Source organism: Danio rerio, chromosome 5, assembly GCF_052040795.2.
Source record: "Danio rerio strain M-AB ecotype USA chromosome 5, GRCz13ab, whole genome shotgun sequence".
NCBI lineage: Eukaryota > Metazoa > Chordata > Actinopteri > Cypriniformes > Danionidae > Danio > Danio rerio.
Genome location: NC_141025.1, coordinates 36,524,971 through 36,541,390, shown reverse-complemented (window position 1 = coordinate 36,541,390; position 16,420 = coordinate 36,524,971). Strand labels below are relative to the sequence as shown.

The 16,420-nt window shown below is 35.8% G+C and overlaps 1 protein-coding gene and 1 long non-coding RNA gene across 13 annotated transcripts in view; one reads left to right on the top strand and one right to left on the bottom strand.

Moving 5' to 3' along the window:
* The window catches only part of si:dkey-204l11.1, a 32,035-nt gene that overhangs the window by 7,324 nt on the left and 8,291 nt on the right, over window positions 1–16,420 (top strand). For 3 of the 8 annotated variants that reach the window (XR_015489835.1, XR_015489833.1, XR_015489836.1), the window contains exons 5-8: window positions 4,851–5,018; window positions 5,120–5,224; window positions 6,984–7,435; window positions 10,423–11,002. Coding sequence is in view for 4 of the 8 variants with exons in the window: in XM_087250915.1 (XP_087107041.1) it covers window positions 4,851–5,018; window positions 5,120–5,224; window positions 6,984–7,369 (659 nt within the window). In the remaining 4 variants the exon portion in view is untranslated. 8 annotated transcript variants of the gene reach the window in all.
* Window positions 1–16,420, bottom strand: part of LOC147844050 (uncharacterized) — a 35,933-nt gene that overhangs the window by 18,799 nt on the left and 714 nt on the right. The window contains exons 2-5 of one of the 5 annotated variants that reach the window (XR_015491416.1): window positions 16,116–16,334; window positions 15,842–16,020; window positions 6,963–7,371; window positions 534–2,455 (exon numbers count right to left, since the gene is read on the bottom strand). This is a non-coding gene — a long non-coding RNA (uncharacterized LOC147844050). Of the gene's footprint in view, window positions 1–527; window positions 2,456–6,962; window positions 7,372–15,841; window positions 16,021–16,115; window positions 16,335–16,420 lie in introns of those variants that run through there. The other 4 variants (XR_015491414.1, XR_015491412.1, XR_015491415.1 and 1 more) reach the window with 4 other exon arrangements.

Sequence of the window (16,420 nt, the reverse complement as noted above, 5' to 3'; positions counted from 1 at the left end):
GACACTGCAACTTTACTGTAAATGCATTAGTGCTAAGGATTATATAATTCCTTGTGTAAAGCCATACAGACTATTCACATATTTTGTCTTTTTAGCTCTTGATTTCATTTTTTTTTTTTTTTTATGTAAAAGCAAATAGACAGGAAGTGGCGCGAATTGCACTTTCCAAATGTTTACACTCAATGTGAACAGCCCCGTAAACAGCAGTGAGCGACACAGCAGATCATGTTCTTGCATCTTGGCATGTGGCTGTTTGTGTAAAGATGACGACATCCTGTTTCAGCATGGTTCTTTGCTGTACACCATCATTGTATAACATTTACATTTATTAATTTAACAAAAGTTTTATCTCTGCTGTGTATTAAAAAATAGCACTTCCTGTGTTTTCATTCTGCTGGCTTGTTGTCTGCGCTGGTGTCGATTCTCTGTAAACCGATAACATTCAGCAGTGAGTCTAGCTCCCCCGTTTTAGTACTGTAATGTTGTGCTAGGCAGATACCATTGTAAAAGGGTGCCAAAAATGTGGTGTGGTACAGTTAGCCATTTTAATAATTTTGACAGTAGAAACTGATATAAAAAGTACCATACCGTACTCTACAAAAATCACACCGCTCAGTGGAAATGGGACATAAATTAATCCACCCACTTGGATATTCCTTAGAGGTGCTGTAAAGTGCATTGAATAAATCAGTTAAACTGTTCTCTGATGTCTGTATAGTTAGTATGTTGCTTAGGTCGTTTTTGAATTTCTCCAAAAACAGTTGTATTTGCTTATTTATAACCTAAGGGGTTACCCCTAAAAGGGTATTGACGATATTTGGAAGGGTCGTTAATATTAATGAGCTTTGAACTGACGCTCCGCAACTGTTGCCAATTTCTGCTCTTAAGCCACGGTCACACTGCACTTTTCTCCCTATAGATTTCCATTCATACTAAGAATGGGACGATAACTGGTTTGAAGGGTTACCACAATTTGGAAAAGTCAAGGTTTTAAACTGCTTAAATTTTCTGTTAAACTGTTCCGAAGGTATATGTACGGTTTTTTAATGTATTTTTATGTTTTGTAAAGAAATCTGTGTTTTTGAAACCAATGAAGACAGCAGAAGTTAATGATTTATTTGAGCTATTTAGCTGGACATGTTTACTGTTACAAAATATTATAAAGGTTTCTTAAAATAATATATATGCAATGGTGAACATTTATTCACTTATTCATTCATTCATTCATTCATTCATTTATTTATTTATGCAGAAATTTAAAAATAACTTATTTTAGAGCAGTGATCATAATATTGTGAAATTGTTGTATTTTTATCCAATGTTATCATACCGTCAGAAACGTATACTGGCCCATGCCTAATTCATACACACGCAAATGTGGCAGACCAGAAACGCAAGCTTATGCGAGAAGTTTTACAGTTCACTGCGTTGCATGGTTAAGGCTTGGTGAACTCTTGACCTGCAAAATCGCATCACATGACTGCATAAAATCAAAACATACTGTTCTGTAGTCTCTGTGCAGAAACTTAAAATGTGAACCAATTGCTTTTTTAATGTCTAATCATCTTGTTTTTCCCCGCCCCTTTTTATAGCACCATATGACAGAATTTCGCACGCTCGAACTCTAGTGTGACTGCAGCAATATACAGACATTGTGATGCACTGAAGTAAACACATGCAAAATAATCATAGTTCATTTGTAAAAACTAAATAAAATAAAAATAAATAATTGTAAATGCCTTTTTAAATATTTTTAAATCTCATAAAAAAATTAAATGCCTGGGGCGTGCATAACAATGGTCCCATGTAAAACGTAACAGCCTGTGCCTTGTTCTAATTTTACAAATCACCAAATTTATAAAAGAACAAGTAAATAGCAGTTTTTGAAGCTCACTGAATGTTATTTCCATGTACTGAACTCCTATTATTCGCTATGCCAAGGTATGTACAGATTTTCATTTTATGGCACCTTTAAATTGGCTCCACTCATGACAGACAGACAGGTTTGATATAACATCAGTGTGAGTACAAGATGACAAAACTCTCCCTTACTTTAAAGAAATTAAATCTCAAACAAATCCACAGAAATACAAACCAATGCTTATGTTCATTTAACATGTGCATGCACATCTTGATTTCATGCTCAAAAATACTTCTCCATCATGTTTTTGTCCTTTCAATGCTCATTACGCTCTTATAGTCTCTTCACCCCTGCACTCTCTCGTGCTCTTATCTGTGCTTCAGCCTCTTTATTCCCTCTTTTCTCGCCGTTTTATCTCTATTCGCTTTATTCCCTCAATGTGATTACGAGTGAAGTTAGAGGGGAGATATTTATCCAGGACGGATCAGTCAATGCCCTGTGAAAGTGCTCAGCATGGACTGAGGGTCGATCCTCCCTGAACCCACTCCATCATGCATTGACAGAGGTCTTTTAGCATTCTGCTGATCAGATGCACTGCCAGCAACAAGAAGAGGCAAACGTTAAGAAAGAGGAAAGGGGACAGAAAAATGACAGTTGTGGTTGTATTGTTTTTAAAAGTGAGAATTATTGAGCTGTTTACTGAGCTATTGATAGAGGACTGCTTGTTGATTTGAGCAGGTTCTAAAAGCTTTTGTTTGTTGTGTTTAAAAGCATACTTTATATAGACAAGTAAACTGTCCTCTTAACCATGCTCGCATTGTTCAAAAAAACAATGAAGTTGATTTTCAAATTATTTAGACTAGACAAATTCTTTTTTAAAAGTATAAGGATAAATTGTGACCATATTTGTTAAAATGTCAAAATTACAAAAAAAAGTGGCACAATGCGTGTAGTTTATTGGACTTGTTTTATTTATCCTAAGTGCTCTAAAGCCATGTGATAGCTTTGTGCAGTGGAGTGCAAAATGACTAGGCTTTGTGTAATGAAATGCAGTGGTTATTGAGTGAGGGTATTTTCACACCTGGCTCATTTGCAGAGTTTGTTTTGGAACCTGGCACGTTTTCTCCCTTGTTTGGTTTGTTTAAGCATATATGAACAATCATGGCAATCATGCTCGAATCTACACCAAAATAATTGGTCTGAGATCGCCTGAACGAGGTGGTCTTGGCCAAATTGCAAACAAACTCTGTAGTGGTTCAGCTAGGGTGAGAAAGCAATCTGACCCAACAGACCAATGAACCAAGCACCTTAATTCATAACAGGGAATGTGTTACAGAAAAAGCAGCAATGTTCGATTTGGAGAGTAAGCACATCAGTTATCATACCTTAAAAAACATGCACCACTTCTTAGAAAGTTGTTTTTCTTTTTTATTTTTATTGGTTTTTCTTTTTTATTTTCTATCATATTTTAATAAAAAATATAATTATGACAGTTTGCAAAAGTTCAATTCAATTTACCTTTATTTCTATAGCGCTTTTACAATTTAGATTGTGTCAAAGCAGCCTAACATAAAAGTACTAGTATATTAAAACTGTCAGTGTAGTTCTCAGAGTTAAAATTCAGTTTAGTTCATTTCAGTGTGGTTTAATGTTCACTGCTGAAAGTCCAAACACTGTAAAGCAAATCCATCAATGTGCAGCTTCACTCCACTAAAATTTTTCAAATATTTCTCAAAATAAAATATATTGTGTGCAAAGGGGAAAAGGTTTTTATTTTTACTCAGACATTTAAGAAGAATATATTTTAGGGCAGTAATCACAGTACTGTGATACCGTAAAACACCGTCAGAATCGTATATCGGCCCATACCTACTGTTGACATGAAATTTAACCACATTTTAGTAAAAACGCAAACAATACAAATATAAAAATTTAACGCTATAATTAATTTACACTGGGTTACTTCTGGAAGATTTCAGCTGCTATCTAAGGTCCTACTCACACTATGCTACCCAAATCGTGCACAGGCCCGTTTCCCGGATCGTTTGATAAGTGTGAGTGCGCTGAGCGCGGTTCACTTGGGCTTTGGCGCGGTACGCTTGTGTGCGAGTGCAAAACGCGCCTAAGCCCAAAACTGAAAGCGAGGTGTGAGTTTTAAGGCACCGTTTCATATGGATTAATTAATAATTCTTACTGTGCAGTGAACGCAAACTGTCGCAGTTTAATAAAGACGCATACCCCTCACTGCATGACAGCTGCGCACCTTAAGCAAACCTCCTAATTCCTGCAGCACAAGACCTTTACGGTTGTTTATGAGCGTCAAAAGTGACGGATCTATTCACCGAATTATTTGACTGTCACAGCATATCAAACGACTAAAGCGATGTAACTGAAGAAATCTCCACTGTGCTAAGTGAGAGCGCTTACTGAACAGTGCAGCATCGATGACGTAATCGTGCCCAGGCCCAAATGTAATGTGAGTGCAGGCCGTCAGGGGAGATGGGAGGGGGAACAAGCGTGCTTTGGCCCGGTTTAAGGCCGCTGTACATAGTGTGAGTACGGCCTAAGCTTTCACTTCATTTTGCACCTCCCTTTCTTCATGCGTTTTCTTTTCGTATATGTATTTCTTTGGTTGTTATCAACATCTTGAAAACTTCATGTCAACATTTTGAGAAAAATGGTGATGTGTTGAATACTTGTTTCCCCCACTGTATTCAAAACTTTTCAAAGCATTGTTTTCTATCTGGAATACCTTTTAGAACACAAACTGTATTTTTTATTGTCATGTAAACACATGACATCAAATACTGAATCTTTGACTTAGCAATCTTGACATTCTTTGTTGTTGTTTTTCAGTAATTGCCTGATTAACTTTTTTTTACTATTTGCTGATACTGACATTTGTAGCAAACCTGAAACAAACAACCTTAAACGTAGGTGTAAATAATAATTTAACTGTTGCATTCTATGTGATTCTTCTGTTTTTCAGGAGGAGAAGTGACTGGTGAGGCAAAAGTCCAGACCTCAGCAGCTCCTCTCACAAATGCTTCTTCCATTGTGACTGCTTGTGCAGCAACAGCCATCTTAACAACATTCCTGTTTGCCATAGTGTGCGTCACCTACCAGACTCGAGCTTCACTCAGGAAGAAGTGCACAAGTATGTATATACTCACTCACTCTGACCATACAAACAAAACCGGTAATCAATTGACTCAATTTAATCAACCTCTACCAATCTTCATCCTAATCTATATTCAGGTTGTTTATCATCGGTCAGTGACGGTCATTATGACAGTAATGCTGCATCAGTTCCAATGTCAACTCTACACACAGTGACGCAGGATGCAGAATCAAACAGATCAAGTAAGTTTCCATGACATGCTATGAAGAACAACTTGTTTAGAGACAATGTTATGCGGGGAAAAAAGGCAGTGGCATCTGTAACTCATTATTATACACCACATGGCAAAACATCACCTTTAGAAAGAGATCCAAGTCTGTTTAAAACAGACCTCTCAGCATGACAATATGGTTTCTAATAGGGGCCCGTTGAACACAGATTAGTCGTGTTATCTCATTATCTGTTACCATGGAAATGAAATAAACCTGATCCTATTTTCTGTTGTTATGTGTTAAAATGACCTTTAAATTTGGTCAATGAGACACTGCAAAGAAAGGCTCACAGTTTAAAATAGAAGGTAATTTTCTAAATAAATAAATAAACAACCTGCAATGTATTTCTCCAAAACTTGATCTTGCAAGATTCTTTCCTCAAAATTACTATTTATTCTACAACTGGAAGTTTTTATTGTCTAATGTTCTCTTTTATCTCTTACAGTTCTGGGGTCTCATTTATGAAACGTTGTATAGAAATCTTCCTAAAATTAAACATGCGCTAGAATAAATTGATAATTTAGAAATGATCATGACTCATAGTACCAATTAAAGTGAGTTTAAAGTTTAAATGACGTCAAGTTTTAAGTTAAAGGTATTTACCTGTGGTTTAATTACAGCTGCACACGTTCCTCTGTCAAGTTTGTTTTTTATAGATCACAACTTTTGAGTGAGAAGTGGCATACTGTACGATATTTTACACCCCCGTTTAGGTCATACGCCTTGTTTATAAATGCTGTGATCTTTTTGTTTTTGCCCAAGCTCTAAGCCATAATGACAGACTGAATTTTTTTTTCTGTTCTTCAAACAAAAAAACATTAATACAATATGTAATTATTTAAACAACTCTTTAGCCATTTCATAATGTCACATGTCAAAGGTTTTCACTGACTAAAACTAGACTAAATTGTTCACACATTTGCTAAACTACATGTACTGTTCGAGTTCGGTTCACCTGCTGAATCACATATGCGCAATATTATCGGTTCCCAACTTCTCAAATCTGATCTCACTGTACTGTTCTAACAGCTGAATAATTTGGAAAATTGGTTTATTTCGAGTCACAGGGTATATCATGCATGTTAAAAGTAAGTGTGTGGATAAGAGTGCTTACTGAAAATGCAAATAGTTTCAAACGATTCACTTCTAAGTGAACTGGTTGAACCAGTTAACCAAATCGAAGATCAGTTTAAAAAGAAAGATTGGATCATGATCAGGATCATTAATACAGAAATAAAACCTATGATTGGGCACAAATGCATTTAATTAATACTTTTAAGTGTCTGCTCGGGTCGTATTTAATGCAGTCATCGTGCTGCTGTCATGTCCAATTTATTGTTTTTGTGGCGGGAGCAACAGCAAAGACTGACTGGAGGAGAACCAGCTTGATCTAGCCAATGGCATCAGAATTACAGACTCTGGGGTGCCAAACGGGTCAAACACCTGGCAGCGCGAAGTAAATAGATTTACTTCTAAAGGGCATACAGTAGGCTTTTGTATTAAGTACATTTAGAAAGATAAAAACGAAGGACACATTTGCTTTATATTTAGTTTTAGTTAGTTTTGAATGTACAAATTAGTTTCAATTAGTTCTTGTTTTAAAAAAAAAAAACTCGTGTTTATTTTTATTTCAGTTAACGAAAATGATTTTAAGTTTTTGTTTGTTTGTTTTACTAAAATACTATAATAACCTTGTCGTGTGTCTTACTTGTGCTCTCTGTCTTATAAGATCCTCGCCTGCCATTAGATGACATCACCACTCTGCTGACCTCAGATCTTCGCCTGCATGGGTGCGAGGTTCTTCCTCTGGCAGCAGAGTCGGCCTCCGCTGATCCTGCGACTGGACTCATCAGGCAAGCTACAGAAACACCTGATGTTAGCTCTTCAGACTCTGCCCTCTCCAGCCAGCATGTCATTCTCACTCTGCTAGGAGAACAGTCTACTGTGAGACCCTGCTGTGCCGTGGAGCAGCGGGCGGCCTGGGGGCTTCATGCTCCAGTAGAGTGCACTGAACTGGACCTTCAGCACCTCTCCAGCAGCCCAGACCTTCAGACATACAAGCCAGAAATATCCCACAATGTCTGGGCTCCGACTCCAGTGCACCCTCAGGCCTGATGCTGGAGAGAGAAGTCAAAGTGGAAAAGCAGATAGTTAACGTGAGATCACAGATGCAAATGTAAGGTAATGAGATGCTAATGATCTATTTTCCACGCTCTGTACAAGCTTGTGTTTGATATTTATTTTGTAGTGTTCATTTAAGTGTTATAATCTGTTTGATGCGTCAGAAATAACACTTCAGTGTATTGAAGTCACAGTGAAAGTGATGGTTCTATTTCTCATGTTGATGTACATTGGAGTTAAACTGATTTTGGACTATGAAAAAAGGGGCTTGGTTCCATCCATTGGTTGTTGATTGGAGCGAGGCAGATCTGAAGGCAAGCCTGTAGACGATTTAAGGAAATGCCTGGCTGAATTAATCGCAAAAAGATCAATAATGTGTATCAATAATGACGGCAATACAGGAATAATTCACCGCAAATGAAAATTCTGTCAATCTTTACCCACAGTTGTGCCATTCCAAACCCATAAGCTGCTATAATTTGACTCAGATTTTGAATTTAGACGCTTTTCATTGTTGCTCTCCAAGGAAAAGTCAGAAAACTTGAAATAGAGCAGACCATCCGTACATGTAACTTTTATGTTCTTTTTATAGTAATTAGCCATGCTTTTTGATGCTTTATAGATGTGGGTGTTATATTGTTGCTTGGAAAAACGTTTTATTAGCTCTGTAAAACGTGGCTTTTCATTTTTATTAATGAAAATAGAACCACAGGAATGACACGAGAGAGGGTGAGCAAATGATGACAAGTTTTTGGATTAACTACAGTACTGTTCAAAAGTTGGGTCAGCAAGCTTTTTTTTCAATAAGTTAACATTGTTATTCAGCAAGAACACAGAAAATTGATTCAAAATGACAGCAAAGACAGTTAGATTCTAATTAAAACATTGATTAAAACAGCATGACTGTTTTCAACACTGCCAAAAACAACAATTGTAACTTTTTATGAACGCTAAATATTACAATGATTTCTGATCATTTATTCGACACTGAAGACTATAGCAATGCTTAAATGACATCTTTTAAACGTATTAAACTCCTAAATATATTAACATAGAAAAGTGCTGTTATAAGTTGGAATAACACTATGGCTATGACTGTGTTTAATCAAATAAGTGCAGCCTAAATGAGCAAAATGTTACAAATTAGACCAACCCCAAACTTTTGAACAGTGGTGTACCTCTTTAAATTTTGTACAGTATGTCTCTGCTCAGTAAGCTCACTCCTGCTGTCTTCAATAAAAGCTCAGGAAATGGATCATATCCTCCTGAAGCCAAAAGCTACAGGCAGCTGCCACTGCACCTCAGTGATGCAGGTCATGTTCCGCGTTGGTCTGAACATGTTAGCAGCTTTGTGTTCATATAATCATACCAGACCTGCTGTAAAATCCTCTTTAACCTCCAGATACTGTTTACGATGATCACTTGATTTACAACTAACACTACAATTTTTCTTATGTCAGTTTAGGAGTACCTGAGATACCGTTTACTTTGTAAAGCATTTTTCAGTTTTAAACTAAAGTTTAGCACACTGCCAAAACAAATCTAATGGTCTTATATCTAAGACATGCTGCATTATCCTAACTTTGCGGTGCATTACTACTAAAACCAACAAAACATGAAAAGCTGTTAATATTACTCTACATTTCAACCTGTGTAAGAAATGATTTCAGGGAAAGGAACCCATTTTATTTATTTATTTTATAAAGAGATCTAGAAGATGTCTAATAGATGTCTCAATATAGACGACTTGGCTAAAAACAGGTTAAATTTGGGCTGTCGATAAAAATGTAATAGACATTTAAGTATAGTGCAAAAATAGGCTAGTCAAATACAAAGGAATGAATGACTATAGAAGTCTCTTGTCTATTTGATGACTAGTCTATTTTTGGTCTGTTATTTTCACTGACAGCCCAAATTTAGCCTTGCTTTTGCCAGCTGTCTATGTTTAGATGTCCATTAAACATAAAAGTCTGTATGAATAATTATCGCATGCCTCAAAGCTTCAAGTTTAAGATGTGGTACGGTGGATTAGCAAAATTGACTATTCAAAAAATTAAAATGCAATATTGAAAACTGCTTTAGACTAAATCTAGCTTTCTTCTCATCAGTTGCTTTCATCTTACTTGAACTCAAAGAGCCACATGATGCTCTTTGTTGAGACTGTTAAATGCATCTCTTCAACACATTCATAGCATCTCTAACCTGTCAGCGCTGCGGGGGAAACTCATGTGAGCATGTGCCAATCACATTTCCCACTTTTTTTATTTTATAGCGGTGCAAAAGTGCAGGTGATAAAAGGGCCATTGTAATTTTATGCACACCGTGAACATTCCAAGATTCTGGATGAAGACTTCAAGTTTAATAGTTGCCCAATAACTTAGGTTACACGTACACAACCACTAACGTACAGTAAATGAACTGCAGAAAGGACATAATGTTTTCAATATTCGTAAAAACATTGTTTAATTCCATAACAACCGTGCATGTGCAAACCTGTTTCAAAATGCATGCATTACAGTCCTTTGAAGAAGGCTGCTGTTATTCGCCTGAGGTGTGAAGCCTATTGTAAGTACAAATGAGAATTAAGACATCAAGTGTTATCGTGTGGGCTGATGCCAGCACTTTAGTCAACAGGTGTGTCTGCGAACATACAAAGATGCGTTTGAGGTGGTTTGGTGGACAGATGCTGGTTGGATGTTGCAGATACCGCAAAAACTGTCTAATTATACAATATTGCAATGAATGCCGAAGACCAAATGGATTTTTTACACGTGCACAGTTTTCCAAGTGGCAAGCATCATTAGAAGGTGTTGGGTTCATTAAATTGAGAGTTCACACCAGATCATTCCGAATTGCCTTCCAGGAGGACTATTAAAAAGTGCCCACGCACAACACTTTCCAGGAGACATTCCCTGAAATGGTCCCATTATTCACTTTTTAGGCTTTGAGTTTGAAAGTTAAGCAGATACATTCTATAAAATAATGCTACAACAAAACAACAAATCGTGAAACGAACAATTTGATACATTCTTCTCTGCTCTATTCAGGTGATGTTGAAGTGGATTTCAAAAACACATCAGTTTATTAGACCTATTTCCTGAGTAGTTTCAGAGTTGGCATTTTAAGTCTCTGGGAATGAGGCACAGCGATGACCTCTTCAAAATGGACCGCATCCAAAAAGGCATTTAAAGCAATTGTTCCTCTTTTTTCACCTTAGATAAATATTGCTTTTCATTTAAAAAGCTTATTTAATAGCTTGAACATTTCAGCCTAAAATGGGATTTTTTTGTACTGTAAAATGGTGCTAGTTTATTTTTTTTTCTGTATGTCTGCATGGTGATGTTCTTATTCTTCAGTAATTTCTGTTGATTGTAATATATGTGTATATATATCAGAGTTTTATTTTTTCTAAGATTATCATCTGTGTTGAGTGTGGCGTACTGTTATGTCAAAGTAAGAAAAAAATATGTTGTTTTTTTTTTACTGATTTGTTCAATTGAATGTATAAAGTGTTCTTGTTCTTGAATCAGGACCAGTATTGTGGGGGGAATGCAATGGTGCTTTTGTTGTCAGTGTTTTGTTTGAGTAGATTTCAAATAAACTGCTTTTTTACTTTGTGATATCACATTTGCTTTGTTTGCTGATTTAGCTCTCAACACAAAAGTGGAAGAGTGTCACTAATGCAAAGTACTACTTTATAAAACATTAATTTAAAAAAAGATCAGACTGACAAAGGAATAAGCTTGACTGACACAAAACCACATGTTAAGATATGACCGCCACCTACTGTTCAGTTGTGAGCACTAAACTAAGGTTTGTTAAATGCATCTTAATGCAGAAACAAGGTAGTTTGATCTGCCCGTATCTTTTCTCCTCAGATATATTCAGGTGCACTTGCATTTTACAATAAGGAGATGACAGACAAAAATATGAAAGCTGAGAAATATAATCCAGGAAAAAGGCATTTACCTGAAAGTAGCAACCTGATTTCTCACATCATTTTCACTTATGACAAGCAACTGGTTTTATGTGCATCTAACACAGTTAAAATCAAGCATACTAATGTGTGTGCTAATGGCAAATCTACAAGAAAAAAAAAAAAAACATTTCAACACCATCACAGGTGAATTAGGTGCTGATGGCCTGTACTGTATGCGAAACCGAGTGTCTAGAGCCCCCTACTGGGCCACGGGCTTAACTGCAAAACATTCGATCAAAAAAACTCTTGCTGATTAGTGCTGGTTGAGACGAAAAAGGAGAGACACTTGAGCATCTAACAAGCAGAAAAAAAACTATTTTCACTTTCCATTAAAAAAAAACATTCAGTTGTGCGGAGCAATTATTCACAGAAGAAATTCACAAAAAAATGCTTGTATCTATTTTTTACACTGCTGAGGAAAAAGACCCCAATAAAACAGTTTTGATTAGATATTGCAGGATACCAAAGTCTGCAATCAAACGTCTGAGAATTTAGTCTCAAAAACGTATCATCAAACTCTTGAAAAAATAACCAATTATCTGAGCTATGCGATCCAATTTAATGTCATAGCTATAAACTCTTTAAAAGGGGTCATGAACTGCATTTTAAAAGAATCTTTTTTAATGTTCTTTGGGGTCCACTTTATAATGTTAACAAGACTTTCACATTAAAAAAATACCTTCATTCACTCCTGTCACCGGGGCAATACCTTTTCAAAAGGTATGTTTGTACCCAATTGATCATCATTGCTACCTAAATAGTATTTTCGTACTAAGGTAGAAATGTGGCACAAATGTGGACCTTTTAGGTACAAACATGTATCTTTTGAAAAAGACATCTATCATACCAGACAGTATTTAGAGGTACAAGTCTGATATGATCTGTCTTTCCTGATGTTACACAGTACATGGATGAAATGAGTCAATGAACTTACAATGTAGTATGATTCACAAAAGTTTTTTAACCTAAATTAAACTTAAGAAATTATACATGTCATTTTATTTTAAATGATTATTTATTTCTGTCAGATTAAAATATCTTCAATATCAAATGACAAAACCAAAATGAAATACAATCCCAAATAAAAATACTAATTTACAAAAAAATAATCAAATTAAACAAATTACAAAGCAATTACATATAAGATTTTTTTTTTCATATGAACAAACGAAGGCTTTGTCAGCGGTATTTAGTAGAGTTGTGCAATAAACGATTGTGCGTAATCTCTGACATCAACATAAATTTGCTATACACTATGACGCAATGGTGGTTGGAACAGTGTGTTCAGTGCAAAAATGTTATTGTCACAAGGAATGTAAAGACTTTGTTTTTCCACATCTTGGCACTACATGTCTTGTGATGCTGTACATCTATTTCATAACCAAAGTTTAATTAATCTTATCTTGGCAATTTTCACTTCTTTAAATGAATTGTTGACAATGTTGATGTAGAAATGTTGATGTTCTCAAAGCTGCATTTACATACAAACAGATACATGATGTCCGCAGGGTCTTAAAACCAACGTATTAAAAGTTGATAAATGTATTATATAATGATATAATGTATGTAAAGGTATTAAAACGTCTTAAATGTTTTTTTTACAAAGTATTTTGTATCAGTATGCTAAAGTTTGCCTGAATTTAATCTGCGACTATTAAGATGCTGCTGGATTTGACATCACACTGCTTTGTTTACTGCAGTAACCAAGACAACACTGTTAATCCTGCTGTTGTAGGCGCCACCTGTTGAACTAGCATTTTTATTCAGTATATGAATATTTTTTCAGTTTAGGATTAGTTTCTCACAATCATTCATTCATTTATTTTTGATTTTCGGCTTAGTCCTTTTTTGTATGTGGAGCCGCCACGGCAGATTGAATCACCAATTTATCCAGCATATATTTTTATGCAGCAGCTGCCCTTCCAGTTACAACCCATCACTATGAAACATCCATGCACACGGATTTAAACACATACACTAAGGACAATATAGCTTACCGAATTCACCTGTAGCGCATGTTTTTGGAAAACCGGAGCACTCGTTGGAAACCCACGGAAAACATGCAAACTCCACACAGAAATGCCAACTGACCCAGCAGGGACTCGAACCAGGGACCTTTTTGCTGTGAGGCGATCGTGCTACCCACTGACAAGTTGCCCTTCTTACAATCAGTATTTAGTAAATATATTAAGTTAAATTGTCGCCAATGTTACCATTGAATCCTAAAGTGGCAATGAGGTCTAAAAATGTATGGAAAGAGTCTTAAAAAGGTCTTAAAAGGTATTAATTTTCACTCTCTGAATCCTGTAAATACTCTGATATAAGCAATTAACAACTTGATGTTATATATAATACTATAACAAAATATAACACTAATAAAATAATATATTTTAATACTATATTTATTTAAAATGTGAATCCATCCATGGCTACCTGCAATTTAAAAAGCTATTTTTACCTTATTAAGCCAATTTGTGAATATTTTTTTTGTTTTATTCAATGACATTACATACTTTTTCTGAGCTAAATAAACCAGCTTATATAGATGCTACCATTTCTTCAGTGTTATCTCTTTGTAATGATACTGCATTAGGGAAGCTAAAGTTGTAGTGCTTTTAAGTCCTCCCTGGACTACTTAATTAAAATACGTTCATTTATATAGGATACAGAATACAGATTAAAAATGAAGCTGGAGCTGGAGAAATCGTCATGGGATTGAGGCTAATTACAGGCCATGCTCCAGTGCTGTGATTGGCAGCACTAGATGAACAGCCAACTCAAGAGCTTTCATTTAGGGAATGATTTTAGTGAATTATAAAAAATGGGAAATCTTAAAGCTGCAGGTGTTCTGGGAGTAAGAGTTGGAAGGCTGGTGACAAATGACAAGAGCGAGTTTCCCAAGGCAAAAATTATGTTACTTTAACTGGTAAATTGGTACAGTAGACAAGGTTAGGGTTGTTCTGAAAATCCCACATCATGACTGTTTCGCTTAGTCCTTGACTGACATTGCAAATTACTTGAGCCAATAAAAAAAAAAAACGCATTGAGACTGAATGTATCGTATAATGCCATTACTTGGTGCAAAATGCATTAGCTGGCATTGAACTATTACATCCTAGTTCTTGGCCTACGGTGCAATGACTTTACTTCTCAATGGGGTCACACGCAGACAGTGAAAGTCTTAGAGCGCTACGAATAGCAGAGAAATTAACATAGTTGAGCAGATGACAATTGTCAAAGCTAAGCCATTGCTAGATAGGAAACAGACAGTGCAAGGTATATCCAGTAAAAAAAAAAATATATATATATTTCATATATATATATATATATATTTCATATATATATATATATATATATATATATATATATATATATATATATATATATATATATATATATATATATATATATATATATATATATATATATATATATGTATTTTTTTTTTTTTTTTACTGGATATCCCTTGCACTGTCTGTTTCCTATCTAGCAAGGGCTTAGCTTTGACAATATATTCTGATCATAATGTTAGATTTCGTCAAACTTACAATAATTCTTTTGTAAAATTTAATTCTGGTATTTCTGAAATGGGGGCTGCATGGTGGCGCAGTGGGTAGCACAATCGCCTTATAGCAAGAAGGTCGCTGGTTCGAGCTCCGGCAGGGTTAGTTGGCATTTCTGTTTGGCGTTTGCATGTTCCTCCTGTGTTTGCATGGTTTCCTCCAGGTGCTCCAGTTTCCCCCACAGTCCAAAAACATGTTGTATAGGTGAATTGTGTTAGCTAAATTGTAGTGCGTGTGTGCGTGGCACAAGATTGTCACAAAGTATTATTAAAGCACCAAGAAAGTATTTTGTTAGTAACGAATCATTTATATCGATATAAGCCAGGCCTCCATCTTAATGTGAAGCTAATCTTTTCAAAGTTTGCAAAAAATACAAATAATGCAAAATTTGAGTCACGTGCATATCCATGAAGCTCTTGTAGGAGTGGCTGACTGTATTTTTAGTAACAACTAGTAACAGTAAACAAATCACCCAATAGGGGAAACAGCTAATTGGTCTCATTAAACCTTTTTGCACAAGTCCATAATAAGCAAGCCTTAAACCCTAATTTTACCAGATGGCTTGAATAGCTCTTTTTAGAAAGAAATCATTAATTAGTATCGATTGGGGTGATTTTTGTACGAATCATGTATGCAAAATAATAAACAAATTGCAAGCAAATATTATTCTATCAGAGCAACAAAAGAGTAAAATAAATAGTGCTTTATGGTTTTTCAAAGAGTGAAACAATATTTAGAAATGGAATACATTCATTTACTTAAGGCTTAATCCCTTTATTTATCTGGGGTCGCCACAGCGGAATGAACCGCCAATTTATGTAGCATATGTATTACACAGCGTATGCCCTTCCAGCTGCAACCCATCACCGGGAAACACCCATACACTTTCATTCACACACATTGACAACAGACAATTTAGCTTACCCAATTCACTTGCAGTATAGCGTATATTTTTGTACTGTGGGGGTAATCGGAACACCTGGAGAAAACCCACAGCAACACGAGGAGAACATGCAAACTCCACACAGAAATGCCAACTGACCCAGCTCGAACAAGCAACCTTCTTGCTGTGAGGCGAGATCGCTACCCATTGAGGCACTGTGCTGTCAGAAATGGAAAAAAGAAATGTAAAATAACACTGCATAGACTTATTGTAATAATTTAGTAAAATCATTTTTCACTAAAGTTACAAACATACTTTTTTTGTGCCTGAATGCTTTAAACCAGGAGTGATCAACCCTGTTGCTGGAGATCTACCTTCCTGCAGACTTCAGTTGCAAACGATAACACACCTGCCTGTAATTATCAAGTGCTAATCAGTTGTTTCAGATGTGTTTGATTAGGGCTGGAGCTGAATTCAGGAAGGTAGATCTCCAGGAGCAGTTGAGCACCCCTGCTTTAAACTCTCCCGAAATGCCTGTAAGACCCATGCAAATGGTAAACATTCACTCTGTAATGTTCTACTTTGCAAATCTCATGCATTTTTAACTGTTGTGATGATCA